General features: G+C 41.0%; 1 protein-coding gene across 3 annotated transcripts in view; it reads left to right on the top strand.

Annotated features, from left to right (window-relative positions):
* Positions 1 to 27,531, top strand: part of fut8b (fucosyltransferase 8b (alpha (1,6) fucosyltransferase)) — an 89,030-nt gene extending 61,499 nt beyond the window's left edge. For all 3 annotated transcript variants that reach the window (XM_062436748.1, XM_062436747.1, XM_062436749.1), the window contains 6 exons: positions 4,420 to 4,534; positions 9,029 to 9,266; positions 14,772 to 15,018; positions 23,822 to 23,998; positions 24,149 to 24,299; positions 25,588 to 27,531. In XM_062436748.1, the coding sequence (XP_062292732.1) occupies positions 4,420 to 4,534; positions 9,029 to 9,266; positions 14,772 to 15,018; positions 23,822 to 23,998; positions 24,149 to 24,299; positions 25,588 to 25,926 (1,267 nt within the window). In that variant the 3' untranslated portion in view covers positions 25,927 to 27,531. The remainder of the gene's footprint in view (positions 1 to 4,419; positions 4,535 to 9,028; positions 9,267 to 14,771; positions 15,019 to 23,821; positions 23,999 to 24,148; positions 24,300 to 25,587) is intronic.
* The last annotated feature ends 232 nt before the right edge of the window (positions 27,532 to 27,763 follow it).

The raw sequence follows: 27,763 nt of genomic DNA, 5'->3' as shown, positions 1-27,763 counted from the left end.
ATTAGTTGTAGCCCTGGGTGTATGAATATTCTGCTGCCAAGGGAACAGCTGAGAATCCTGTAAATAAGTGTATCAGTATATTTAATCTCTCCTCATTTCTTCTTAATGCATTCAGTGTTGATAAGAGACTCTCAAGCTTCTCTTTAGCACCGCTGCCTGATGATTATGTCAAAAGTTGAAACTAGGACATTTTCTAAGAGGCCTTGAAGGCAGTACTTTAGGCAGTTGCTAGGAGACAAAGGGCAGAGGTCAAAGACACACCCTCTCTGTCCTCTGGATGGCAGGCTTCCACACAGCTGAATGAAGAAAGGCCTGGTGTCACTTAGCCAAGTGTTTCATTGTAATCCTGCTGAAGTGGCTTACAGGGTCCATTGTCTTACTCATCGCTGCCTAAGCAGCTTTCCAAAGACTGATTCCTCGCCTCATACACACAGAACGGCACGGACGCACACACATACACTGACACCGACAGACTTTTCACATGCATTCACTTTTCTCAGCCCTTCAGATTTCTTAGTATGTGCTGCAGGCAAAGGCTGAGAGAGCCGGCACAGATAGGGGCAGAGGTGGAAAGAGCAATGAAATGTTTGACTTGAATAAATGCACCGCTCCTTCATTTAGATTCTGCTCAGGAATGAGGTAAGAGTCCTTGTCTCCCAATTTCCCAAGTAAAATATAGATGTAGCACATTAAAAAAGGATGCAAGTACTTACCCTGCTCCCCCAATGAAAATGATCAATGCATTATGAAAAGCTTTTTTTATTTATAGTTTTGTAACAGGTCAAACTTGAAATGTCTGCGAGAAGAAACACAAACACTTCTGCATCTACATAAGAATACATCATAACAAAACATATCGCATACTGTAATAAAACACTGTATCACTATCTATTGTGATACCCAATATTAGATGAAAACAATGTAATTAAGCTGAAATAATGTAGTCATTATTGATTAGTCTAACGATTTAAAAAAAAAAAAAAATCTTTTACAGCCAGCTGTGGAAACTGTGTTCCCAGAGCCTACGGCAACGTTTCTAGGTATCTTGTTTTGTCAAAGATATTCAGTTTACTCTCTTAGAGGAGTAAGAGCACCAGACAATGTGGACAAAATACACCTACAAGACTAATGAATAATCAAAATTGTGATTATGAATGAATGGATTAACTGTTGCAGCTTTAATCTACCTGTTAAAAACCCCACTGTAAATCAAATGAGGATTTAATTATTACATTTTGGGCGAAGAAAAATCAGACAATTTTTACTGACGACTATTGAGATAATGACTACATGTTACTCCATGTTGTATTACACAGTACATATCTAAACATATCCAATGTGAGTTCTAAAGTTATTTCACTATACCTCTGAGACTATACCATCCACACTAATAACACACAACTGAAACTGGAGTAAAATAACAATAAAGAAACTAAAGTATGTGTTTATTGCAGTGTTTGTAACAATTAAATCTACAGTATAAAATACTGCTGCAACAGGATGGATAGGACTATGAAGGTGTGATATCCCAGGAAGAAGAAAGAGACACAAAAACAATCAAACGTTAGTTTAAGGTTGAGTTGAAACTCGCTGTTCCTGCTTAATATCCACTAAATGACTCACGCTGTGTCATAGGACAGCACACTGAAGGCCTATAATCCAGTGAAAGAGAACCTTTGTCTTTCCTCCTTGCTGCCCATCCTCTTGTCTCACCTTTTCATGCTGGAATTATACACCTGAAACCTTGTAATTGCTCTCCGGTTGGTGCAGAAAAATAAGCGCTTACAGCTGCTCTGCTGAGAGCCGCCAAGCCCGGGGGGTGGGGGTGGGGGGCTGCAGTCTAAGCATCTGCAGTTTAAGCCAATCAAAAGTAGCAGAGAAGCCCACAAGCTTCACATGTGCCCCAAACCAAACACACACACACATACACTTACATACAGCATACATAGCTCCGATACATATGCAGGACTTCATGGCTGGGTGGTGTTCCCCCGTCTTGCTGCCAAACCCCCTCGGGGGGGGGCTTGTCTGTTGATTCCTTCCCGTTACGTTTCGTACCCGGCGAGGTTCGCTTTTTGCTTCCCGCAGACGGTCGCTGATGGCTCCCCTGCGCGCGCTACTGGAAGGGAGTTTGACATCTGTTCACATGCTGCGGTTCCAGCTTCAAAACGGGACAATGAGTAATGATACCGCCTTAGTTGTGGAGAAAGGCAATGTTTACCATGCCGCACTGTTAAAATGGGACGCAGTACATTTAAAGTGTCTGTGTTTGTGTGTGTGTGCGTGTGTGTGTGTGTCTCTTTGCAAGAGCTACTGAATGTATGCATAAGAACTCTCAGTCACACAGGATGTGACTGATTTGGGTCAAAGAAGTGAGTAATAAATTAAGCTTGCATAAGTATGTGTGTGTGAGTGCATATGTGTGTGTGTGTGTGATGTGTTTGCATCTGCCCTTAGCTGCACATATCAGAGCTCTTGGGCATGTTTGTAAGTGGATGGTCACGATATTTGGCAGTGTGTGACATGTACACAAATTCGCTGTCAGAGGCTCGCAGATGGCAGACTTAATCCAAGAAAGAGGGAGACAACCAGAGAGACACCACTGTTGTCATTCAGCGTGACAGAAACAACACTTTTTCTATAAATACGTTTTAAAGCATGTTGAGCATTGGTAATGTTTAACACGTAGTATAGTGTTAACACGCTGTCTGGTAGTCAAAGCACCGCTCAGTATTGTGGTAAACTTCTGTTGACTACATAATCCAGCTGGAGTGCACACAGATCACGCGACTCACAAGTAGCTCTAACTTTTGTTTGTCTCTTGGAAATCACAGAGGCCTTGTTTATTTATTCTTACGTGTTCTGGAGGATAGGCAACCACAAAATTAAATTTTTTTTAAAAAGGCATAATATTTTGACAGAAGTGAGGTCAAGGGCAGCTCTGTATGCAAGATATGCAAATACACAGGTTGCAGTGTATAAATAATTCAAGTTCACTTAGTCAAGATCGCATAACTTCTCTGCATGTTTTAGTAGGTGTGATCAGTACGGATGAAAATCTTCTACAGTGATGGATGTAATGTTGCTTTGATGTACTGTGATATAGCACATTATTCAGAAATGCAGCTGAGAAATATGTTAAAATAACCAGGTAGGAACGTCCAGGCAATATTAAGGTAGTTTGAAGTCTTTACGTGTCCAAAATGTTCGACCCAATCTGAAAAGGATCAATGGAGAAGCTTCCTGAACAAGATGAATGCATTTATTTTTTCAAAAAGAGACCCAACCAACTAACTATAGAGGACCTGTGGATAATCAAGCTGCAAAAGCACCAATACATGTTATTTTTCTCTGCAGTTTACAGATCAAACCCTCCATCTCACCTTTAACAACACTATTTTGCTTTTAATGGTCATGATGCACCGTGTGATCAGACCTGATGTTTCACTCAGTTATTACATAGAGAGTTACATAGAGTATTCACGACAATACTCTGAGAACTACTCCCACCTGATTAGACTGACTCAGTCTGACTAAGGTCTGGGTTCAGGTCTCAGTTAATTTGAACTTTGAGGGCGTCCAGGAAGACCTCTATCAGAGACCTGAAAGCAATAGGAAGTTTGAGTTTGTTATCTCACAGTATCTAGTGTCATATGTCCAAACACTATATCCAAGCAAGCATTTTCCTCTTCCACACTTTAGAATGAATTTGAATTGACTTTGAAATACATGTCCTGTTGTGCGATTGTGTCTGTGAGCATGTGAGGTGCATGTCCTAAATCCCCATGGTTACTCGTACCCCTCTCTCCAGTTTCCCATCCCCCCCTTTTATTTACATCCCGACCATCAACTTATAATTGTATCCTTGTCACACATTCTGAATGACCGCTGCTAGAATTAACTTGACGGGCATGATAGAGTTGTTGATGTGTTAACTGTGGACATGAGGTCATATATTTAATCATCTTTGAGAGTGTACACATATTTCCAGCTACTGCCTAATATCTTTATACTGTGTAGTATAATTGTGATGTCATTTAAAATCTTATGGCTTAATGGTTGCGCCAGATGTTGCCAGTGTTACAACAGTGAAGCGCCTGTCCTGAAAGTGGGGTTGTATGTTTGACGACAGTCCGTAAAAAAAAGTTTGAAAGTACCAACCACTCTAGTTTTTCCTTTTATGAGTGGAGGCTGTTCGTTATTACATTTGATGTCCATAGATTGGATGAGGAGTGGTGTGCAGATCATGTGTCTGCAGATACTGGTGGGAGTGTTTGTATATGGAAAGGATGCTGCTGTTTGTGCCCCTTTAAATATTTACTTATAAACATTAAACAAACTGTCAGTGTTTAGTTGGTTATTTAAATGTGAGCATAAATGATTACATTTCTTGAAATGTGTGTGTGTTTGTGGTTGCAGGTCCATCATGACAGACTTGTACTACCTCAGCCAGGCGGATGGAGTGGGCGAATGGAGAGTGAAGGAGGCTAAAGATCTGTCGGATCTCGTCCAGAACAGAATCACCTACCTACAGGTATCTACAAGACACACCTGCTGCTTATCAGCTGGTCTTGTATTCTATCTCTCTCTCTTTCTCTCTCTCTCTCTCTCTCTCTCTCTCTCTCTCTCTCTCTCTCTCTCTCTCTCTCTCTCTCTCACGCACACGCACGCACGCACGTACACATACACACACACACACACACACACACGCACACAAACTGAGTCATACACACACCCTCATATAGACATACAGTGTGAGCATTCATGTGAATGTTTCCCTCACACGTACAAATGCACATATGCGTTTTTGAGGACATCTTTCACACTTGCTTGTCTCATTTGCACCATCCATAACTGTCACCATCAGTTTCCACAAGGAGCAGGTGAGGGGTGTGACAGCAGACTGTTTCAGCAGTCGGATCTGACAAGCGGGATCCTTGTTGCTTGTCAGCGGTTTAGTGGCGCGCACACTCACACATGAAAACACACTGGCACACATGCATAAGCACAAAATGACAGGTTGGCAGACATTGCATATGCAGAAATGCAAAAAACGTAGACGCAGTGCAATGATAGACACAAACACACACACACACACACAGTGGCTTAGGCTCAGAAAGATATACGTATGCTTCCAGCTCCAAACACACATACACAATCTGAGACCCAGGACACATTCACTCAACCCCTGCCACCCCGCTCCCGTTCCCCAGCTCTGGTGCTGCCGGGTTCCGGGGTGGGGCGGTGCAGCACCGCACTGGGCCCTGCAGCATTAATGAGCCGGTGTGTTTGATGAAGAGGACCCAGTCAGTCTGGCTGGGCGGAGACAGCACCACTAACAGCTGCTGTCACCACCGCTGAGGGATCACACCGCTCCACCAGCTGCCATCACTAATTCATCACACACACACACACACACACACACACACACACACACACACACACACACACACACACACACACACACACAGAGTCGTGCACAGATGGACTCACCCACACCTATGCAAGCAACTGCTGCACACACACACACACACACACATGCTCAGCCACAAGATTGATGTGCATGCTTGTACGCACAGAGCTGCTGTATGTGTCTCTTGCTATTGCTCACACACACACATATGCTTACATACACACATATGTATGTACACACACACATACACACGGTCTCCTACTTCCTATCCTGCTGTCTCTGCCACCCGCTCCAGCCTCTCCCTTCATTCCTGGTTTAACTAACTCCATCTCTGCGTCTGCTCCATCTGTCCACTCACAACATGCAGTGAACATGCCTGGCTCCGTCAGATGGATTTCTGTTGGACAAGCTTTTCATTCATTTGTGCAGTGTGATATGCAGCGCTATCAAAGGATGGGCTCACATTTTTTTTTCCAACATCTGTCTTAAAAACATACTCACTCACCCATAATTTCATCGAAACAGTTGTTTCTGGCAGCAAACATCACTCTTAAAATATCACCTCTCCTGGAATAAATGGGGTCATTACAAATTAAAAACACCATAGCTTTGGAAGATACCCACTTAATTCGACTAACTCACACTGCTGAAATCTTGTATTATTGACAGATAAACTTTGGACTATATTCTTGGACAGAACGAGGGCTGAATTTTGTACCCCATCTGTTACATTGGAAGCATATTAGAAGGGGATCTCTAAAGGGCCAGTATAAACAGGAGGAATGATTACTGGGAGCAAAAACCACTTTAATGCACCAAACTTTTTGTTTTAGACAGACATGAAAAATTGTGTGTATGATTTTTAAGTGGTTTGTCTGCTGCACTTCCCAGAGATCAGTACTTTAAAGTTATTATTAAGATTTCATTTGCAGTTGATTTGGCGACACCTGTGGTTACTATTGGTAACTGCAAGTGTGTTTTGATCATTCAGGTTCCAAGAGTTTTGTGTCGTCCTTCTTTTGATTTTTTTTTTTTATACTGAATTTTAAATTGAGTATTGTGATGGTGGTGCTCTCCTTCACAGCTCAGTCACTGTGGATATGGGCTGCTCATATTAACCACACACGCTTCTTCTTCTAAGTGATGCACTGCTGCTGTTTCTGCAGACTTAAAATGTGTCACAGCCTGTGCACCACATGCGTTTGTCCTCCAAAGAGCTCCCCGAGGCAAATATAAAGACATTTAATGAGCACGATATTAATTTCTACATTTAAAATATTATTACAACAAAATTATGTTACAGCAAATCTGCAACAAAGAGCAGCAAAACAGACATTCTCTGTACTTAAAGAAGAATGTTGTGGTGTCTTTCTTATCATGCACAGCTTCCTTTCATTTTCCAGTAGGTACTCTAGCTATATGGGAATCGCCGTGGATAATTACCTGAGCTTGACAGACTATTTCTCATATTCTTCTCAGCCACATTTCCTACACAAACAACGTCACTTTGGTCTCTCTGAGCTGAATAACTCTGCAACTGCCTCTGTGTTTCACACTCGAAAAGCAACAGCCGCTTGAACGGGCACTTAACCTACAGTACAGAGCGCTAGTCACAGGCTGTCTTTGTGCGCACATCTGCCGTCATTATCCTTGAACCTCGTCTCTCGGCGTTCCGGAGTCATTCCGCCCTCATCACCATCAACCCGGTATGGCCTCCACGCCACGCGGCTCTCGCCACACATCGATCTCATGCAGACGCTGCGGCTCAGATGCCGATGCCTGACAACAGAAAACAAGTGTGACACAAGGCCTCTTGTCAGAAGGCCATTGTAGAGTGAGTTAGCTTACACCGATGGGGCTGCTGGTGAACAGGCAGCCTGTAACTCAGAGGAAATACCTGTGTGGGTTGTGCTGTCAGCTCTATGGCTGCCCTACTCTGTTCGTGTTATTGAACAGCAGTGGTGGTAATCAGTTTTCAGTACCTTAAGGAGCGTCTCGTCTTCCTCTCCTCTTCCCTCTCTCATTTCCTTTCCTTGCTTTTCTTTTCTTTTGCCTCATGTCCCCTTTTGCATGTCATCTCTTTTGGTTTCTTATTTTAAATTTTTTTTAAATCTTCTCCTTTCCTCTTCATTTCCTTCTCCTATCCCTCCTCCTCCTCCCTCTCTTCCTCTTCCTCTCCTGCTAGTTTGTGATAGGCAGCGTTAGCCGGTGGGTGCCGGGCGGCCTGATTACTGTGAACCATCCACAGCTGCAGCAGCCTAATGAGGAAAACACTCCCATCAGCCGGTAATTGCTGTTTAGGAAGCTGGTTGGCACGAGTGTTGCGGAGTCGCTCAGACCGGCTGCCGAGCGAATCACAACCCGCCCAGCGACTCATCGACAACACAGCATGTGTCACTCTGCTGTGTTTTTTTTTTCTCTTTATTGTGGGTTATTTCCCGCTTTTTTTCCACACAAAAAAGAAAAATTGTTTCTTCCCCTCATTGCCTCTAATTTGGTATTCTTCCCCTCAGACTTTGTCTGATATTGAAGCTAATTTATGAATGGAATGAGAGAGTGAGGTGGGAGGGTGACGGGAAGGTAGAAGAAGGAGATGGATCAAGAGAATCACGGTGAAAGGGTTGTGAAAAAAGAGAGAGTGGTAGAAAATAAGAGGAACGGAGAACATAGGGAAAGGGAAAAATAATGAGAATGAGAGAGGAAAAGAGGTGGGAAAAAAGAACAGGATGCAAAAAAGCCACAATGAAAAGTGAAAGATGAAAACAATGAAAGAGAGGATGCAAAAACATGAAGGAGGGATCAAAAAGAAAATGATAAAGATGACAATGTTTCTATTTTTTATTGTCAAGAAATCTCATGAAAATACCAACAAAGGGTTAGTCCCCTCTCTGGGCATCCTGAGCCCATTCACGCTTAGTACTTAGCCTGCAGAGCCACTGTAGCTGGGCACTCTAGTTTTTAGCAAACTTTACTTAAACAGGAAGTGCATTTAATGAGGACAGTATTTTCAGATACAGATTACACTTGTATTAAGCACAGTGTGAGCGGATTGACTTGAAATACAGTGCTCATGTTCACTTTAATGAAGCAACATGTCACAGAGTGCAACAATGTGGCTCACTGATGTTTTTCCATAGTTTCTGCAAAACAATGGAGGTCTATGGCACAGAGGATAAGCTATATTAGGCTTTTTGATACACAGAGACAATGGTAGAATATGTTGGTTTTGATCTTTTTACAGGATTTGTTGACATTTATAAATTAAAAAAAATACAATATTCGCAGCATTATTCTTCAACAATGAAAAGGAAAGGGGTGGATAGAAGTGATGGAATAAAGAGGGGGGTGGTGAGGGTATTGCGGAGAGAAGGAGAGAAAAAACTGGCAAGAAAGGCAAACCAATAAAAAAAGAGAGAGGTATATTCATAAAATTAAAGAGGACGTGTGAGTATGAGACAGGACAAACAGGTGCAGGGAACAACTACAACAATATCAGCCATGTATTATTATGAGTCAGAGAGCAGGGCTTTGAGAGATACAAGACGAAGGTCAAGCAATAATAAAAAGTAAAATTGTTGAACCATTCTTTTCCTCTCTTCCTCCTCCTCCTCCTAGAACCCCCCAGACTGCAGTAAGGCGAGGAAGCTGGTGTGTAACATCAATAAGGGCTGCGGTTATGGCTGCCAGCTCCATCACGTCGTCTACTGCTTCATGATCGCTTATGGCACCCAACGCACACTCATCCTGGAGTCTCACAACTGGCGCTACGCCCCCGGCGGCTGGGAGACGGTCTTCCTTCCCGTCAGTAACACCTGCACCGACCGCTCTGGTGCCTCCACCGGACATTGGTCAGGTACGTACAAACACACTACACGCACATATTGGATCCATTTAGAGCTACTTTTCCTGAGCTTGTGAGTTCAGGACCTCCCAAGACACCTGGGATTGGTTTTTTGATTATTAAATAACCCTAACTTTTACTTAGACTTTCCCATCTAAAAAAAATGGAGTCTGCCAGACCTCGCCGTTGTGCTGCTACAGCGAAAACAAAGTGTGAATTCTCTGGCTAAGCAGGACTTTGCAATTCCTGTTAAAGCACTTTGGCAGCCAATGTAGCAGCAGCAGGTTACTGTTCAAAGGTTTCACTGCCAAGAAATCCTGTGACTTGATTTCAGTAAACAACCCACTCCTCTGACCTACAGTAAGTTTCGTCTCGTAGCGTTTGATAGAAAGGGAGATTGTCGGGAATAAAATGTCTGCAAGACGTTTGTGCATCTTTTGTGGATCCAGGCTCTCCGCACAGTTTTTATCATTTCCTGTACGCTGACAACATCTTTCTTTCATCTGGGGAATATGCACAGTAACTGAAATGTGTTTCAGCAAATATAGCAAATGTGTAAAGCAGTAACTGAGGAGAGTAGATGTTTGTCTTAGCTGCATCCACAAGTGGCATAGATTGACCAACAGGTTTTTTTTATATTTTCACATCAACAGCTTGTGTATTTCATTCACTTTGACCTCAATTTTTAATCTACTGTCAATATATTGTTTATCTCAGAAGAAGTTTGTCAGTAGAGGTAAAGTTTTGGCAGGTGAGTAGCCTTCAAACTGAACCTCTTGATTCATATTTCATGTTCTCACAAGTACCTGTAGAAACACCACCACACCAAAGTAACATTGTGGTGTTTGCCCAGAGGTTTATTGTTGGTCTGAAAGCAGTGTTATTGACTGCACTCCCCGCCTCATGGAGCCTGGTCGGAGAGGGGACTCAAGGGGCCTGGTTAGGCTCAGCCCAAAGAAATAAAATGGAGCTACCACCCGCAAGGCTTGGTGTAAAGTGCATCCAGGGAAAATGGCTCCGGGCATGTGTCATTTTGGCTTTCTAGTGGGAAGAGATCGATAACTAGAGCAATGAGGGAGGTGGGGGGGTTGCAACGACCAAACTCCCAGACAGGGGGTAGACTTCTTTCCCCAAGAGGCAACAGACGCCTTTGGGGATCTTCACAAGCCTCTGAATGAGTACAGCTGTGCGACTGGGCACTCCTAATAGAAAATACAGCACGGTATAAAAATATAAGGGGGTGTATTGTGTATTGTGCAGGTTTTTTTCACACAGTGCTGTTGTCTACTTTGCATTTTACTGTGAATGAAAAGCGTGGTACAAAATTAAGAGTATTATCTGAACACAGCTTTTAGAGTGTTCCCTGAAGAACGACAGGGTTCGTACAGGTTGACGCTGGGCGTTGTGGAGAGGAAACCCTCCTACAGTGTTGTTTTCTATGCCCACGGGACAAAAAAACATTTTACAGTATCCAAACCTTTTTAATGTGCCATCTGAGGTTCTGCTGGGGGAATTTCAGTGCTTACAATGGTAATGCTGGAAAAACCTGAAGGGAGATGACTGGGAGGAGAAACCTGTCTGATCTGAACCTGAGCAGTATTTATTATTATTTATGTGTGTTATTAGAACTCTGCACTAGTTATGGATTGTCCATAATGAACACCATGCTCGAGCATCAGGTAGTTCATATGTATACCTGGCACCATAATACCTTAGACCGAAGATCGATGCACTCTTGTGGATGAAATGGATCTCCCTACTAGTGCAAATGTAGCAGAATCATTTGCACATAAGATGGCATAGAGCTGCGAATCAAAAATGTGATATTAATATGATTAATAGGTAATCCCACAGTGTGAGTGTGTTTGCCTCTGCTAAGCCGACAAAACCAAAGCATCCATAAATGAAGATCAGTGACGGTTTGGAGGTTTGACTATCTAACTGCACCTGCCTCTCTCCCTCCCTCTCCTCTTACTTTCTCATTCCTTTTCTTGTTCTCAATGCTGCATCCTTTCAGCTCTCCATTTTCCTCCTATCGCTTCATTTGACTTGTGCTCTCCTGGGCTCTCCCTTCTTATCTCCTGCTGTCCCAGCGCCTCCCCTCTTTTTCTCCTGCCTTTCATGTGTCCTTTCCCACTATCCTAACGTCTTTCTATGGTGACTGTCTTACAAACAGCCACCTATAGATCCATACATGCCATCTCATAGCCAATACCCAACTCATCACAAAAGCCGACCCTATCCTCGTGCCTTTTTAGAATTCTGCATTCTTATCCTTAAAAAAGTCTTGCAGTATTTTGTTGTTGACCAAGCCAGCTAACTAGCTAGGCATAGCTAATATAAGCCTGTTGGGTACTTGGTTATGCCTGTGGTCATGCCTGTTTTGTTAACAGTGAAGGCAGGAACATTCCTTTGGGTACAGGGCCACAAAGGGATGCTAAAGCCTTGGATTAATAAGTAGATATACATTGAATAGCTCACTAATTAAGTGGAATGTTTGGCCATGCCAGTTCATTTACAGCTTTTGACTGTAGTGAATACTGATGTGCAAAGGGGCCAGCACCTGACACTAAATTGCAATTATTATGTTTCACCTTTTAATGGTTAACCAGTGTCTGTTGCCTGTTATGCAAATGCTCAAGTTATTTTGCATAGTGCCAGTAAACTCTACACCTACAGCAAAGTCTCCTTAATGTTTGTTACTCATGCTGTCCCCCTGTGTCATTTTTTGGTAAATATCCACAGTCCTTTCTCATCACCGTTACATACAAATGTGTGTACTGTTTCAGCCTAAGTGCATTTTACACTCAGCAATTCTATGTATTTGTTTGCCTCATCATGTGTTTGTGTGTGGGAAATCGACTCGGTTGGTATTTCATGGAGCAGCCCTACTAGATCCCTTCTCATCCCACCTTCCCTCGTATATCTTTATGTGGTTAGCCCACTTTTTGTTAAGTGTTTCCCTCAGGATGCGAGACATTTATAGACAGAGAGAATGCTTGGTGTGCGCATCTGTGACAGGGTATTTCTGTCAGGAAAACATATAGCTTGGAGGGGGGGAATCAAAGATAGCGAAGAAGTCATTATGGGGCTTGCTGATTTTCCTTCTGCAAATGGGAAATGGGGGGGAAAAACAAAACATTTCAAGAACTTTCACATAAAAACAGAAATAACATTGCAGTATACCCGGGGGGGGGGGTGGCGGCTGTCTCTGAAAGTTCTTCTAGCCTTCCAGAAACCATCAATTCGGCACTCGTACCCACGTCACGCTGTGTTTGCCCAGGTTTGCACAGGTGAGAAAGTAGATAGTTTTTGAACTCCTCTGAAGCTCTTTTTTTTTTTACTTCATCAGACAACGGCTTTCATCACTTTTTGTGTGTACCAAAGTGTGCAACAGTATCAATGCCTTTCAGAAGAAACTCTCTAAAAAGTGTGCACCGTTTTCCCCAGAAGTAAACTGCGATTACCAATTTGACCAGACATTTATTGCCAGCTTTGAGTATTTGACCCAGCGCTACGGTCTATTTAACCCACTGTTGCATAATGGTGTTTTACCACAAGGTTTATGTTCAATGGACAGCATAACAGCGCTGTTCCATCTCCCAGGCCTGGTAACAAAGTTCTGAACACTCAGCAGGGGAACCAGTCTTCATGTGGAACAATGGTTTGTTGATCAAAGAGCTAATTTGCCAAAGAGAGTGTATTCCTTTGAGGTTCTCTGTGGAGATATTACTGCCTTATTTGAGTGACTCTGAGAGCAGCAGGAAAAACATAATGTTCCCTGCCATGTAAAGACGGAACAAGAGTTCTCCAAGTTCATAAACTCCGTCTCAAATGTATTATGAATTGAGATACTCGATATTTTGCATCTGGATGGTGTCACGCTCGGTTCTCTGGTTTCACAGCTATGTTAATCTTATGGAATATTTATTAGGCTCAGTGTGCATCACAGGTTTAAAATGCGGTGTATCCATTCTATTTCAGTTCAGATTCGCATGCTTTAAGTCATGATGCATATAGAAAATGAATGCAGAGTCTTTGGAGTTGAGATAAAATTCAGTAGAGCTTTGTGATCTAATTAAGTAGCTGTGGGAGGAAGACATACTGCATATCTGTACATTTGTGCCAAGAAGTGCAGGCCTCAAAATATGCCCATTCCCCCTTATGTGAATCATGCCAGTGCTGTTATATAAGCAAAGACAGGCCTGGGAATATTTTTTCTGTTCAATATTTAATGCTTCTACCAATTTATATTCAGTTCATGCTCCGGCATACACACACACAAATTGAAGCCCCTGTTTCTGTTCTTGTTTTTAACATGTTTTTTATGTACCCTTTCTGTGAAAGGCCATTTTTAATGACTCATTATGCCATTTATATGGAAGTGTGTTGCGGAGGCTGTGTTTGCTGTATTAAGGCCTGTCTGTGGTGGTTACAGAAGCCACTTTAGTCAGACAAAACACAGGGCTCAAACTTGTTTTTACGTAAATCAGGGGTTTACACACACACAAGGGCACACACAAAAAAAGCTCTCCTCGGATTTTAAGACTGAAAGAGAGTGAAGGTTGTGTCTGCCAGGCATATCCCTTCTGGTGAGATGAGATTAGCTGGGGATCTTTTGTGTGTGTGTGTGTGTGTGTGTGTGTGTGTGTGTGTGTGTGTGTGTGTGTGTGTGTGTGTGTGTGTGTGTGTGTGTGTGTGTGTGTGTGTGTGTGTGTGTGTGTGTGTGTGTGTGTGTGTGTGTGTGTATGAATGTGTGTGTGTGAATGCACATTTCTTTTTATTGTCATTTTATTTGGATCCTCATTAGTTGTTACTGTTGGACCACCTTTATTCATTCTGTTCACAAGAGCCCGTACATGTGCATGTTCATGTCTGTGCTGTGTATCTGTCTACATGGCTGTGGGAGAGCGTGGACAGTTGGTCTTAATGTGTTTGGAGGGTCTGGCTGTGCAGAGGAGCTTTCTGATGCCCAGAGAAGTGACCTTCGTAATCAGCCCTGCTCAAACCCCTCTGCCCAGGGCTTCTGCCAAGCAGGACTCAGCCTGAAGGGGCCAATGCCAGACAACCAGCCCCGGCTCCAGCCTCAGCATCAGCCCTTGGCTCACATAGCCTTGATATAAAGGAGCTTACCTTGGCCTTTAAGCAAGGATATGCAAAGAGCAGCTGTCAATCACAAAAGCTAGAGTTAAAGTGGTTTGGATGAACAGTATGAATTCATTCTGGAAACAGAAGAAATTATTATACAGGCCTACTGAATAATTGTGAAATATCACACTGCATCACAGTATAATATATATTTATTTAAATAAATAACATATTTTGTGGTCGCTATTTCGAAATCAAAGCACACCGAAAGACCCCATTCGCTTGCAGATGCTAGTCAGTTATTTCAGTGATATTTGACTCACTGATTTCATTGATATTTGATGATAATATGTGGGGGGGGGGGGGGTTCTCCAAAGTTGATCAAGTGTTCAGTCTTATTTTCTGCATGTTCCTCTTTGGCCCATGCAGGAGAGGCCCATGATAAGGATGTCCAGGTTGTGGAGTTGCCTATAGTGGACAGCCTCCACCCACGGCCCCCCTACCTACCCCTGGCTATTCCTGAGGACCTGGCCCCCCGCCTGCACCGTCTGCACGGCGACCCTTCCGTCTGGTGGGTGTCCCAGTTTGTCAAGTACCTGGTACGCCCTCAGGCATGGCTGGAGAAGGAGATCCAGCAGACCACCGCCAAGCTGGGCTTCAAACACCCCATCATCGGGTAAGAACAATCTGCTATCACAGCTCAGTGTGTGTGGTTTCCTGTTCTGCTTTTTTACGGTTATAAACACTTCAATAGTAATGAGTTTTTTCTATAGTATTTCTCTACAATAATGTCTACAAAGTGCTGCACAATCAAAGCAAACCGAGGGCATAGGAATAAGAAAACAAAGATGTAGCTGTGAGGGCTGTGGTGGAATACAAACACTGCTTCGGGTGAGGTTAATACAAGGTTAATACAATAGTGTTCAAAGTAACTTAATTTGATGATGATACTACTTTATTCATAAGGATAAAACCCTTGACATGAGCTATCCCGTTTTCAAGGGGGTCATAACATACAATACAAACAAAAATGAGGAACTTAATATGAAGCAAACAGTATAAAGCATTAGGAAAGACATAAACAAAGCAATAAGCAATTCAACAGACTACAACACTACAACTAAGACAATCAATACACAATCTTAAGAGAGATGAGTACATTGGTAAACACAACAACTAGAAGCCCACAGAGAGGCCATGAACAAATGCTAGCCCCGCAAAAATATGGTAAAGAATATACATTTTACAGTTTATTGTATATTATATATAGGTATAGCATCATCTGAAACATATGCAATACATCTCTAAATAAGCAGACACACCATTTTTACATGTGAAATCGTGTCAAGGATTATATATTTGAAGGTAAGTTATTCCAGTGTGAAGGAGCCTTAACAAACATGCTCTGTTTCCAATTGCTTTTCTGACTGTAGGAATAGAGAACAGCTATTATGTAGAATGCCTCAATTGATATATTGAGGAATCTGGTACCAAAAACTGTTGAGGGTTAAGGGGATAGCTGTAATGTATACATTTAAAGATGAGTTACAGCCAGTAAATGTGTATTCTTATATTGCGTAGAGGTTATGTTGAGTACTAAAGGTGGATCCAAGAGCAGATCTATCTATTATTTGCTGTATTGAGGGGTAAAGGGTTAGTTTTGAATGCATTTTGATAAACAACATCAGCATAGTCAAGAAAAGGTGATATGAGATGTGGCAGTAAGTATTAAACTGTTTCTAAATCAAAATAAAACTCCAAAATTAATTTAGCAGAGAACACGATCAATGTAAGGTTAGACAGTCAAGTCATGAAGTTTCATAAACTCTATACAAATAAGTTCCATCATTACATGTTATTATTAAATTGATATATTTTGTTTTGAGGTCCTGTCTTATTCCAAAGACCCCATTGTGTAGATTTCGTCTTATTGATATTAGAAGTATATATGGCAGTATCATCTGCATATTTTTGAACAGAAGAATTAGAATAGATTAAAGGAAGATAATTAATAAAGGGGATAGGATAGTATTAGTCTTAAGATATTGGGATAACTTATTAAAGATTAGTTTTTGAAATACTTCAGCAATAGAACAGATTATTGTTATATGTCTATAATTATTTGGATCAAGAATGACCTTTGTAAAGTGGAGCAATGTGTGAATGTATCCAAATAGCTGGTAACTCACAGGTAGATACGGACATGTTAAACAAGTCAGTAAGTGGGTACTTGAGAATATGAAAGGCTTGTTTAACATCTGGATTCAATCCCATATAGTCCAGCACCACTTCAGAACTTCTGTAGGTGTTTTTCGGAAAGGAAAACTGTGACAAAATGAAATATTGCTGAACTTACCAGTGTATGAAGAGTTATATTGCCATATATTATTTGATTAGGAAATGTATCTGAAGTGTTTATCTTGGCTGTTATACTGTTATAGAATTATTTGGGATCTTTATCATTAAATTATTAGACAGACATTCTTAATACCTAGATAGAAGAGATAGAAATTAAAAAATAAAATCCCAGGCATTCTTAATAAAGGGTATTAATTGGTACCTCTACCAATTAATAGAGATTAGACCATTAATAAATAGGTTTACATTCTAAGTTTTAATCTATTATACACAGTAATTAACCGAGTGGTCACTCAAGCAGTCTGACAAAACAATAACTTTAATATATCTGTCAGGGTGAGTAACAAGTATCCAGTCAAGTAAAAACTGACATGTTGAGATGATTTGACTGAGTTCCTTAATAAGTGATGTTTAATTTAGATTTTCAAAATGTTTTTATCTTATCTTTATCTAACCAATTTTTGCTAAAATCGTCTAAAATATTAATTTCATTTTAAATTAGATAGAATCAATGGTCTAAATCAAACAGTTTGAAGAAAAAATATTTTAACTAACAGGCATTCAAAATATATGTGTAATTCAACTGTATGTGTAATTAGCTGAAATACCAAGTTAGAGGAAATGTATTTAATTCAATGGTAGTGTTTTGCGTGATATATTTTCTACCTTTATTTACTCTTTTAAGGGTGTTGCTTTTTCACTACTGCACTGCTTTGCACTCAAACAGCTCATATTCATGCAAATCAACTTGTGTAAAGAAATGTCATCACCCTAATTTTCTTTTAATAGCGGTGAAGCAATCTGCCTGATTCAGTCTTGTTGTCTGTAGTCCCTGTTTGTCTCCAGTTCAAGGTACTTTATACTGAGGATCTAATTATACCAAACCAAACTGATGTACCTTACTTTGTTTTATAAGGGAGGTAAAATAACTACATACATAAAGCATAATTGGCTTATTTTAAAATCAGTCAAACCAAACCAGACTAGGAAGAAGGAGCTTATAACACATATAATGACCACATTAAAAATAAATAGCCTGTCTGGTTTTCATTTATCTTCCGTAGTCTTTGTCAGTTAAAAGAATAGCATTGATGGTATTCTATATTTCAATTATTGTCAACAAATCCCACTAAAAAACCAAATACAACAATGAACTGATCCTACAAACAAGTATTATCTGTATAGCCAAAGCCTGATAACGCTTATTCCTCTGTGCCGTGGAGCTGTATTGTTGTCTAAAAATTAAAAAAAAAACATAGCATACATAATTAAGCCATATCATTGCACTGGCTGACATGTTCCTTCATAATGATGAACATGAACACTGTAGTTTATTTTGCGTTAATCCTACATAAACTGTCCTGGTTCTGTAATACTCACTAATGCACTAAATGTGTATTAATCCACCACTAAATATAGTCCCCGAGAAATACACTGTTTACTCATGTTCACGCCTATTTGCAAAAACCTACAGTGCCCAGCCATTTCAGGACATTGTTTGGTCTTTCATAAAAAATGAAACCAGATATTTTGTGACCTGTTTTTAAAGATTTACGTCATGCTATTGGTAGGAATGAATGGGCTTGAGAGTGGGTGCCAGAGACACGGGGAAGGCAAGCCAAAAAGTATTGAGAGACATACAAACACATTTTTTAATCTTGGTCTTTTCATGGTATTGGTTGACAGGAAGAAAAAAAATCACATTTTTCATAATACCTTCAATAAATGGTGCTAAGAGGATGCCTTACTTTTCAGTTTTTGATATCAGCTTGGTTTTGATTGTGGATACTTAGTGTTGTGTCATCTCCATGCTGTCACTGTCTGAAACTGACTTGGAAAGTATTCATCAGGATGAGGTGCTCAGCTCCCATGGGGGCCACCCCTTGTGGGAATGTGTGCAGTCACAATACTATAAGCCACTTTTAATAACAGCTTCTAAGAAATGAGTCGGACATGTTTAGCTGTTTGTTTATTTATTTTTCTCTGTATCCCTGTCAGGTGCTCAGTCAGTAAACATTCACATCCTGTCTGCCAGCCTCTTCACTCTCACATAATTCCCGTCATTAAGCAGCAGATCAAACCCTGAATCGAAGAGTTCTGTGTAAATAATTCTCAGCAGCTGTTTTAACCTACTTTGTCTACCAGATAGGAGGAGATTTACTATGTGAGGACAATGCATACAATGACTGGTAAGCTGTCAGTCATGGGAAAGTAGTATATACAATGACTTTTAGGTATTTTGTCTCATGTTTCTGCGCAGTCCCATGAGACTGGCTCCACCCGGCTGGTAAAGGAAGTAGTTTAAAACAATCGCCAAGAGTTATTTTCTAATAGTCAGTCTAGCTTTAGTTCAATCCCCCCCACCGTACCTCTCACATCCATATATTTATGCTCTCTACCAGCTCCTCACCCTATATAACTCTTATTGTTCTCACCTTCTTCTTTACATTTCGCTGCGAGCGACGGTTGCCGATCTTCCTCGCTTTCCCCGTCTTGTTCTGCATAGTTCTCGCTGCCTCCTGTTACTCTCTCAGTGTCGTTCTCCGTCTTTGTTTTTTTTACCTCCCTGCCTTTCATCACCGCGGCAGCTGCCGTCTCTTTCTCCCAGCCCTCTTTGACTCTCCTCCCCCTTTTTATTTCCTCGTTTTTATTATTCATTTTTTTTATTTTCTGCTACTCATCTCAACTTTTTCAATCTCGCCGTCCTCGCACTTGTGATCGTTCCTCTGTCTTCATTTGTTCAGCCCGCTTCAAGATTTTTCAAATTTTTATATTTCACACTCACTTCTCCCTCTCGTTCCCCAGGCGCACATCCCAACCTGCAATTCTCTTGCTCTCCTCTTTCCACACATCTCTATCAATGTTCTTTGTGTTTCCCACTCCACCTCTCCTCAACACACATATATATTCTGCACTTTTCTTCTCCTCTATCGCTGGGGAAAGGTTTATTGAAATGAAGTCCCGGCTAGAACAAAGTTTTTATCCCTTTTGTTTTACCTCCCATCCCTCCTCAGGTCTTGATACATCCACTCCACTCTGCACTGGTGTTGCAACAAAATGCCTGTGTGCATCTATCAGCACTGTGGGGGAAGGCTGTGTGTGTGTATGGAGAAGTCAGGAAGGCTGGGGGGTGGGGGGGTTTAAATGTGAGATGTTAAAGTGGGGTTGAAAGGGAGAAACCATAGTGTTGGTGCGGGAGAAAGTTGAGAGGGCTGCAGCGGTGGGAGGTGCAGGGGTTAATGGAGGGAGTACCAAGATGGATAGAAAGCCAGCTTGTCCCCAGAGCACCCAACAACCGCCAACCGACCTCCACTCCCCTTAGTCACCACCAACACTCTCTTTCCCTGCTGCTCCCTCAGGATGTGAGCTGCAAGAAGGCTGGAAGCCACCGACTAAAAGCAGCTATCAGCACAGCTTCATCCTGGCACCATTTAATGCAGCCTAATGGTAGCGAGTGTAGTCAGAGAGAAAGAGAAAGCAGGGCCACTTATTCTACTGCTGATACTACAGCAGCTGTATCGCCATGGCAATGTGATTACCAAGAGTTGAACTGACTTTACATGTTTTATAAATATCTTGTGTCAGGTGTTTTCTACATAGATAGTGCTTACTATATTTGGTGGGTTATGTTTTTAATCACTAAAACTCTCAGTTAATGTTTTAATGTTTTTAAATATTAAAAATATAAAAAAGATACATTTAAAAAAGATGTTGTGAGATATTTATTTGGGTTTTTAAAAAAAAAAGCTGATTTGAAACATATAATATTCAGTATAGACATTGGAGTTTATTTCTCGACTTTTTGTGTTGTTTTTTTTCTTACAGGGACTAATTAGAAGCTCATTTGCGCTTTGTGCATGTTGTGCTTGTTGCAAGAAATTTTACAATAAAGTTATCTTCATGCAACAGTGTATATAAAAATTTAAGTGCATGAGGAAACAACCAAATCATCTCATCAGCTATTTAGAAGAGGGGGAAACAAGGAAGGAACCAGGTATGTTCTGGTCAAATGAATAAAAACAAAACATGAAGCAATATCTTATTAATAGAAGTTATAAAAAGTGTTTTTCTTACACTTAATTCAATCTAAATGACATCACACAGCCAAGTTTTGTTCATCATCCAGTTTACATTTATGCTTGCCATAGGTAAAGTATATGGTTATATATTTATACGAGTTGTGAATTAAAGAAAAAACACCTAAATGCATGAGTGGAGTAACTAATGCAGAGCATACAGGCTCACTGAATGCTTCAAGCATGATTTGAATCATATGCTGTGGCCTTCACCGTCACCAGATTTCAACCCAGATGACACCCTAGAGAGAATGTGGATTTAGACAGCACTCTTGATCACTATCACCAACATGAAATGAGGAAATATAAATAAATATTACACTTTACAAACTTGGAAAATCTGTACCAAGACAGCTGTTTTTGTGCTGGTTACTATTACTAAGATACTTTATGTTGGTTTTATATGTCAGTCTTGATAACGTATACTGTTCCTGTTAATGATAAAGCACACTTGTATATTGCAGTGATGTATATATAAGATGGTATGACCTGTTTGCTATAGATTTCAAACATGGCAGCTAGAAAGACTAATAGCCTAGTGTTGCAGTTTCCTTCTGTCTGATAGGCAGCCGGGCCGCTGATCTCACATCAAGATAAATTATTTATTTGGTCTATATGTTATTGTCACAAACTGCTAGAATCAGCTCTTGCTGTGTCTAGTGTGGGTGTGTATGATGCTTTTAATGTGTGCCTTTTACACCCACCATGAGGATTGCCTTTTCTTTGCAAGTACTGTATGAATAGAGAGAAATGAATTGAATTATTGTGGCGGTAGTGTGGGAGAGTGCTGGGTTGCTGATGGAGGGAGAGAGAAAGCTAAGAGCTAAGCAATGCCTCAGCGCAGCCTCTGCTAGAGAGTAGAAAGGGGGGGGGGCAAGACAAAGAGTTTAAAGGAACAAAAAAGCAGCAGACATGAAAGAAACAAGGACGCAGGAGAGAGAGACCCTGACAGAGAATGGGAAAGCCTGGAGTCAAGACCTCTGTCCGATCAGAGCGACAGAGACCAAATGAAAGACTCTGACGCCTCTCACCCACCCACTCACTCACTCTCCCGTTCTCGCCTCCATTCTTTCATTTGCCACGTAAATAAAGAGTCTATTTCTCTGGTGAGCGTCCCCAATACTCACTGATTGATCTCTGGCCAGTGGTTGAAATTAGGTACAGCCTGTTTATTCTCTTTCCTCTGAACCTCTGACTCCAAACACTTCTTCTGCTTCTACCTCATTCTCAATGAAGTGACTGAGGCAGCTCTGCGGTTAGAGAAGCTGTTTGAATCCCCTAAAGCAGGGAAATCCTGAATGGGTGGATTTGGGAGACTAATATCCCTCACAGAGGAGCGCTTAAAAAGACTCTTGACCTCCGATGTTTCAGTGGAGCTGCTCCTTGACCAGCAGTAGACAGCTGGTTGTACTGGGCAGCTCCCAGATGGAGCTGCATGGGTCCACTCAATAAGCCAAGGTTGAAATATTTCTTCTTTTTTTTTCCTCTTAGATTTTGAAATTTTGTTTGCTCCTCGAGGCCAGAAGTCACAATGCACATGTGACTGGGTAGTTTTGTAATTTAATAGTTGTGGATGGAATAGAAATTGTGTTTAGCATCCTTCAGTTTGAGGGGCGCTTCTGTGTGAGGAGAGGAAACATTTCTGCTTTCACCCATCCTTTGTTCTGTTTTCAAGCTGTGCTCTTCTGCTCTCATATATATATAGCTGGTGACAGCACTCTCTCTTTGTCCCTGCTTACTGGAAGGGATGACAAGGAAGCTGGGGCAGAAAAGAAAATACAGTTGTGGTTATTTCTCTGTTTCTGATCATCTTTCTTTGTCGCTACACTTCTTCAAATTTCTCGCTCTGTCACTATTTCTTTTTTCCCTTTTGTCTTTTTTTTCTCCTCCTTTTGTCCCATCACTTTTCTGTTTGTGCTCACACCAACAATCAAAATCATCCTAAAATATCCTACTCAAGTTGAAGTGCCTTTGATTTTCTTTCCAAATTTCACTTCTCAGAAAATGAATGAATGAAAAAAAATTTTAAAAATCACTAGGTTACAATAAATGTAAAGTTCAAACTGTTCGTTCAATAAGATGAACAAACTTAGTAAATACAGTACGTACAAAACATAAATCAATGTTACTCTTTCTTCATGTTTTCCTCGAAGCATGGCCCTTAGTGGTATTGATTAATCACTATACACATTTGTAAATCATCCATTTCTTGTTACAACACAACAGCTTGTTCTTATTCTCATGGCAATATTACAGGGCAAGCATATACTTTGCTTTTTCTTTTTTTTTTACTGGCACTCTTTCCTGAATATATAGAGGATGCTGTTTTCTACTTGATATCATACTTTATGAATTTAGACTTAGGCTTTATATATTTCTGTAAAGGAAAATGTGCATGTCACAGCAGTAGAGCAGCTTACACACTATTGTTTGCGCACACAAACATTGCTGTATGCTGCAAAAAAAACAACAAGTTCAGGCAGCGCAAATGGCAGGCAGAAAGTGGAACAATTGTACAGCCTCTGAAATTATCTCTTGAGTTTAGAAAAGCTGGCACTAAAAGTACGCTGCGTGAGTCACAAGCTACCGGTAGCGGTTCAATTTGTTTGTGGTAATTTGACCAAGGTTTCATTATGAGGTTCATGTTTGGGGTTTATTTTTGCCAAATTGTCAACAAATTGTGCAAAAGTCTCAGCTAGCCAACTAGCACAGATATCTAGAAATGTGATGTGTAAAAGGCTCATGCAGGCCATGAATTTGTTTGTCTGTCTTGATATCTTGTTTAACTTTGTAATAATATGTGTTCCTCCTGTTGTCCTAACACACCAATAAAGTGCACATCTGCATTATATTGTTCCACCATAACTATGCTACTGCCAACTACTAGCTGGATTGTAAATGCCCAAAACTCAAAACTGATTAGAAAACAAACAAAAAAGTGTTGAAATACAATGAAAAGCAGATGATTATGTATATATTTACAGATGTTATAAGATACAGCACTAGTATCTAATACTGTCTGTGTCCCTGTTTGTCTGTGTGCAGAGTCCATGTGAGGAGGACAGATAAAGTGGGGACGGAGGCAGCTTTCCATCCCATAGAGGAGTACATGCTGCACGTGGAGGAACAGTTCCAACATCTGGCCAGACGTGTCCACATCGACAAGAAACGAGTTTACCTTGCCACCGATGACCCGTCCCTGCTGCAGGAAGCCAAGACCAAGTCAGTGTCCTGGAGTGTGTTTGTGCTCTGTGTTAGAGTGTTGGTGCTGGTGTTTATGTAACAGTATATTTATTTTCAGCTTTTCATGTCTAAATGTAACTTTTTTCTTCTTTTTTTTTTTTCCTTTCCTGCCTCGTTGTCCCACATCAGGTATCCAGACTATGAGTTCATCAGTGATAACTCCATCTCGTGGTCGGCAGGCCTTCACAACCGCTACACTGAGAACTCGCTGAGGGGAGTCATCCTCGACATCCACTTCCTGTCCCAGACTGACTTCCTGGTCTGCACCTTCTCCTCACAGGTCAGTGCATTCTCCTCAGTCCACAGTTTGTATAAAACACAGAATGTTATTTTATGTGTTTTCACTTGAAACTGAAGTTTATTGATGTTGGTGTGAAGGCAGAACAAACTAACATCAACAATTGACAAGAATATTGATGTGTACTCTCTAATAGATGGGAATCAATGAAGTGAAATAAAACGAATATGATTTTATATACATTCTACTATAAGGGCATATTGTATGTGCAGATTTACCTTGGTATGTAATGATTCTTCCTTAACATGCTGCTGAATACACATAAATTACAGTTATTGATTTGACAAGAAAGAAATAAGAAATAAAACCATAGTTTAATGAAAAATCACAAAAAAACTTTCAGCCACATCTCATGGCCTTCATCAGATGACACAGTTTGCTCCCTTGTCATCAGTTGTCATCATGTGATATAAATGTGACAACCTGTTGTCATGTAACCATAATGTCATACCTCGGGTCTTATGATAGCAGTTTATCCATCTCCATGACAAATCTCCTTTTTTCCTTGTACTTAGAATTTTTGTCCAACTACTGGATCCAATGTAAATAATGGACCATGCTTAAATATTTTGTTTTTTTATGTTATTTTAAGTCAAAGAAAGAAAGAATAGGCAAGTAACAAAGATCAACAAGTAAACATTTACATATTCAAAAATAAGAAATCTGTCATATAAATTATGAACATCGCGGTGAACAAGAACAAATTCAGGTCAAACTCTTAAAGCTTTTGTGTCAGAGAGTTAATTAAATAGAGAAGTAGAGAAGTCAACTATCAGGTGATGTTTGTCACAAGGAAAACAAGAACTACTTTGTGTAATTAAAATCATGTGAATGTCAACAACCTCTGCATCCCATTTTCACTTCCATGCTGCAAAGTGTTAAACCACATGAGCGCATTTTTTGCGGGGCTTGGGAATTACGGAGGCATTTGTCTTCCATTATTCAGATCATTCGCAGCTTCTGAAGTGCAGTTTTATGAGGTGTAAACGTGGAGCGGATGGGCTTCCTGCCAAACTTTAAAATAATGTGTGAGCCACATAATTCCTCTTCAGACTTTTGGCTTATTAGTCCACTTCAAAGATCTGACTGGAATGAGTCGCTGAGCGCATTTCATCCCTCTTTTATCAAGAGTTAAATAAAACGTACGTCTCACAGTCAGATGTCATTTTGTCTCTATATTACCAGTGTTCACTTGCCTCTACAGCTACAAATTCCTCCACATTTATAGATCTAAGTATGAGACTAATGCTCGCTTCTGTTCCTGTCTCAGGTCTGCCGCGTGGCCTATGAGATTATGCAGACGCTGCATCCAGACGCCTCCTCCTTCTTCTACTCCCTGGATGACATCTACTACTTCGGAGGTCAAAACGCCCACAACCAGATCGCCATCTACCCCCACCAGCCGCGTAACAGCGAGGACATTCCCCTGGAGCCCGGCGATGTGATCGGCGTAGCGGGCAACCACTGGGATGGATACTCGAAAGGCATCAACCGCAAACTGGGCCGCACGGGCCTTTACCCTTCCTACAAGGTCAAAGAGAAAATCGAGACCGTCAAGTACCCGATGTACCCCGAGGCAGACAAACTGCTCAACTCTCAAAAGAAGTAAAAGAAGAAAAATGAAAAAAATAAAGGAAGAGAAGGAGTGAGGAGAAAATACGCAGACTCCGATTCCAGGGAAGGAGGCTGCTTTTTTTGTACAGAAGAAAGAAGCGTACAGAGTGCGCTAAGCTGAGAAGAAAAGAGAAAAAGCCTGAACCCAGGGGTGACAGGAATGAGAATGCACTCTTGTGTGTTTATTTGAGAGAGAGCGTGTGCGTGAGTGTGTGTATGTATGTATGTATGTGTGAACGCGTGTGCACTTGTGTAAATGCCTGTGCATATGTCAGGTCATGGAAGACTTGCACCCTACCACTACTCCCCCGCCCGACGCTCTCTAGTCGGGTCTGTAGAGATGTAGACGTGAACATTGATTTTAAATAAAGCAAGAAAACAATTAAAATCTTCACTAAATGACCAAGCTCGCTCTCCCCCCCGAGACAGACTGGGACTACTGTAAGACTAGCGCACCCAAGAGTGAGCTTTGAATCAATGACTGAAAAAAAAAATCCAAAAAAAAAAAATGACAAACTGGAAAAAAGTGTTTTGATTTTTATTTAATTATTTTCAGTGGTTTTGATTCTAATCTTGCCTCTTTTTTTTCTTTTTCTCCTGTTTTTTTGTTTGTTTGTTTACTGAATGTACTGTATCCTCTTCTTGCCATGCTCATCGCACCCCCCCCCCCCCCCCCCCCCCACTCCTCTTCCAGCTCCACTCACTGTGCTTCCTCCATCTCGTCTCTACATGTGCAATTAATTTTATACCATATTGTGCTTTTATCAAGTGTTTTTAACGGTCTTAATTTGGTTGTGTATGGGGCTTTGTGCATTGTATACTGTACAGTGTGTGTGTGTGTGTGTGTGTGTGTGTGTGTGTGTGTGTGTGTGTGTGTGTGTGTGTGTGTGTGTGTGTGTGTGTGTGTGTGTGTGTGTGTGTGTGAGTACGAGTGTGAGGACGGATGCAAGCGTGATCAAGTGTGCCTGTGTGTGCTGTTTAAAGTCTAAAAAAAGGGGCCATGTCACGACCTGGTGCCTGTTATTGGTGAGCAGTGTGTGTGTTTCTTTCTTCTTTTTTTCTTTTTCTTTTTTTCTTTTTTTCTTTCTGGCTTTCCTCCCGACTGAATAGTGTTTGTGTGCCCAGCGGGAGACTGGCGGTGACAGTGGGGACTGTCCTCGTACCCCCAGCACTTGGAACAATGATGAACCCCAGTCACTCCTCTGGTGACCTCTAGTGAACAATGGTAAGATTATGTGGAGTATGGTGAACTCATGGTGCGCACACACACACATACACACACACACGCACACATATATACACACAGGAGCCGTCCCGAGGCTCACCAAAACAAGCACTCCACTGATATAATGTCCTTTTTTTCGGCATCTCTGCTGTCTCTTTAGTCCATCTGTTTATTTGTTGTTGTTTTATTTTTGTTTTTTTTTACTTTTAACATTGCTGTTTTAAAATAAATGAGGAAAAATATGCCTATGTTTAAAAATGATAATGCTATATCAAACTCAGAGTCCCCATCATGAAGGCTTTTTTTCATAACTTATGTTCTTGGGCATTGTCTTTGATAACCACAGATCGAAATAAACTTGAGAAAGCGACACAGCATCTTTCCCTGCAGTCTGATTCTTTTCCACCATCTGCTCCTCTTCTCTTACCTGGCGACACCTGCTCGTTCAATCAGGCTGAATGCGCTTCAACTGTGCATTACACGCCTTTCCAAACCAAGAATCAAGGTTGTTGTTTTTTCTTATATTTGAAGAGTTCATTTCCTGAAGGATATCTTATCTATTTTTGAAGAGTAAAATGTCATTCCCTTAAGTTCATCTTTTTTGATA

The sequence above is a fragment of the Scomber scombrus genome, chromosome 17 (assembly GCF_963691925.1).
Source record: "Scomber scombrus chromosome 17, fScoSco1.1, whole genome shotgun sequence".
NCBI lineage: Eukaryota > Metazoa > Chordata > Actinopteri > Scombriformes > Scombridae > Scomber > Scomber scombrus.
This window is presented reverse-complemented; position numbering and strand designations above follow the sequence as displayed.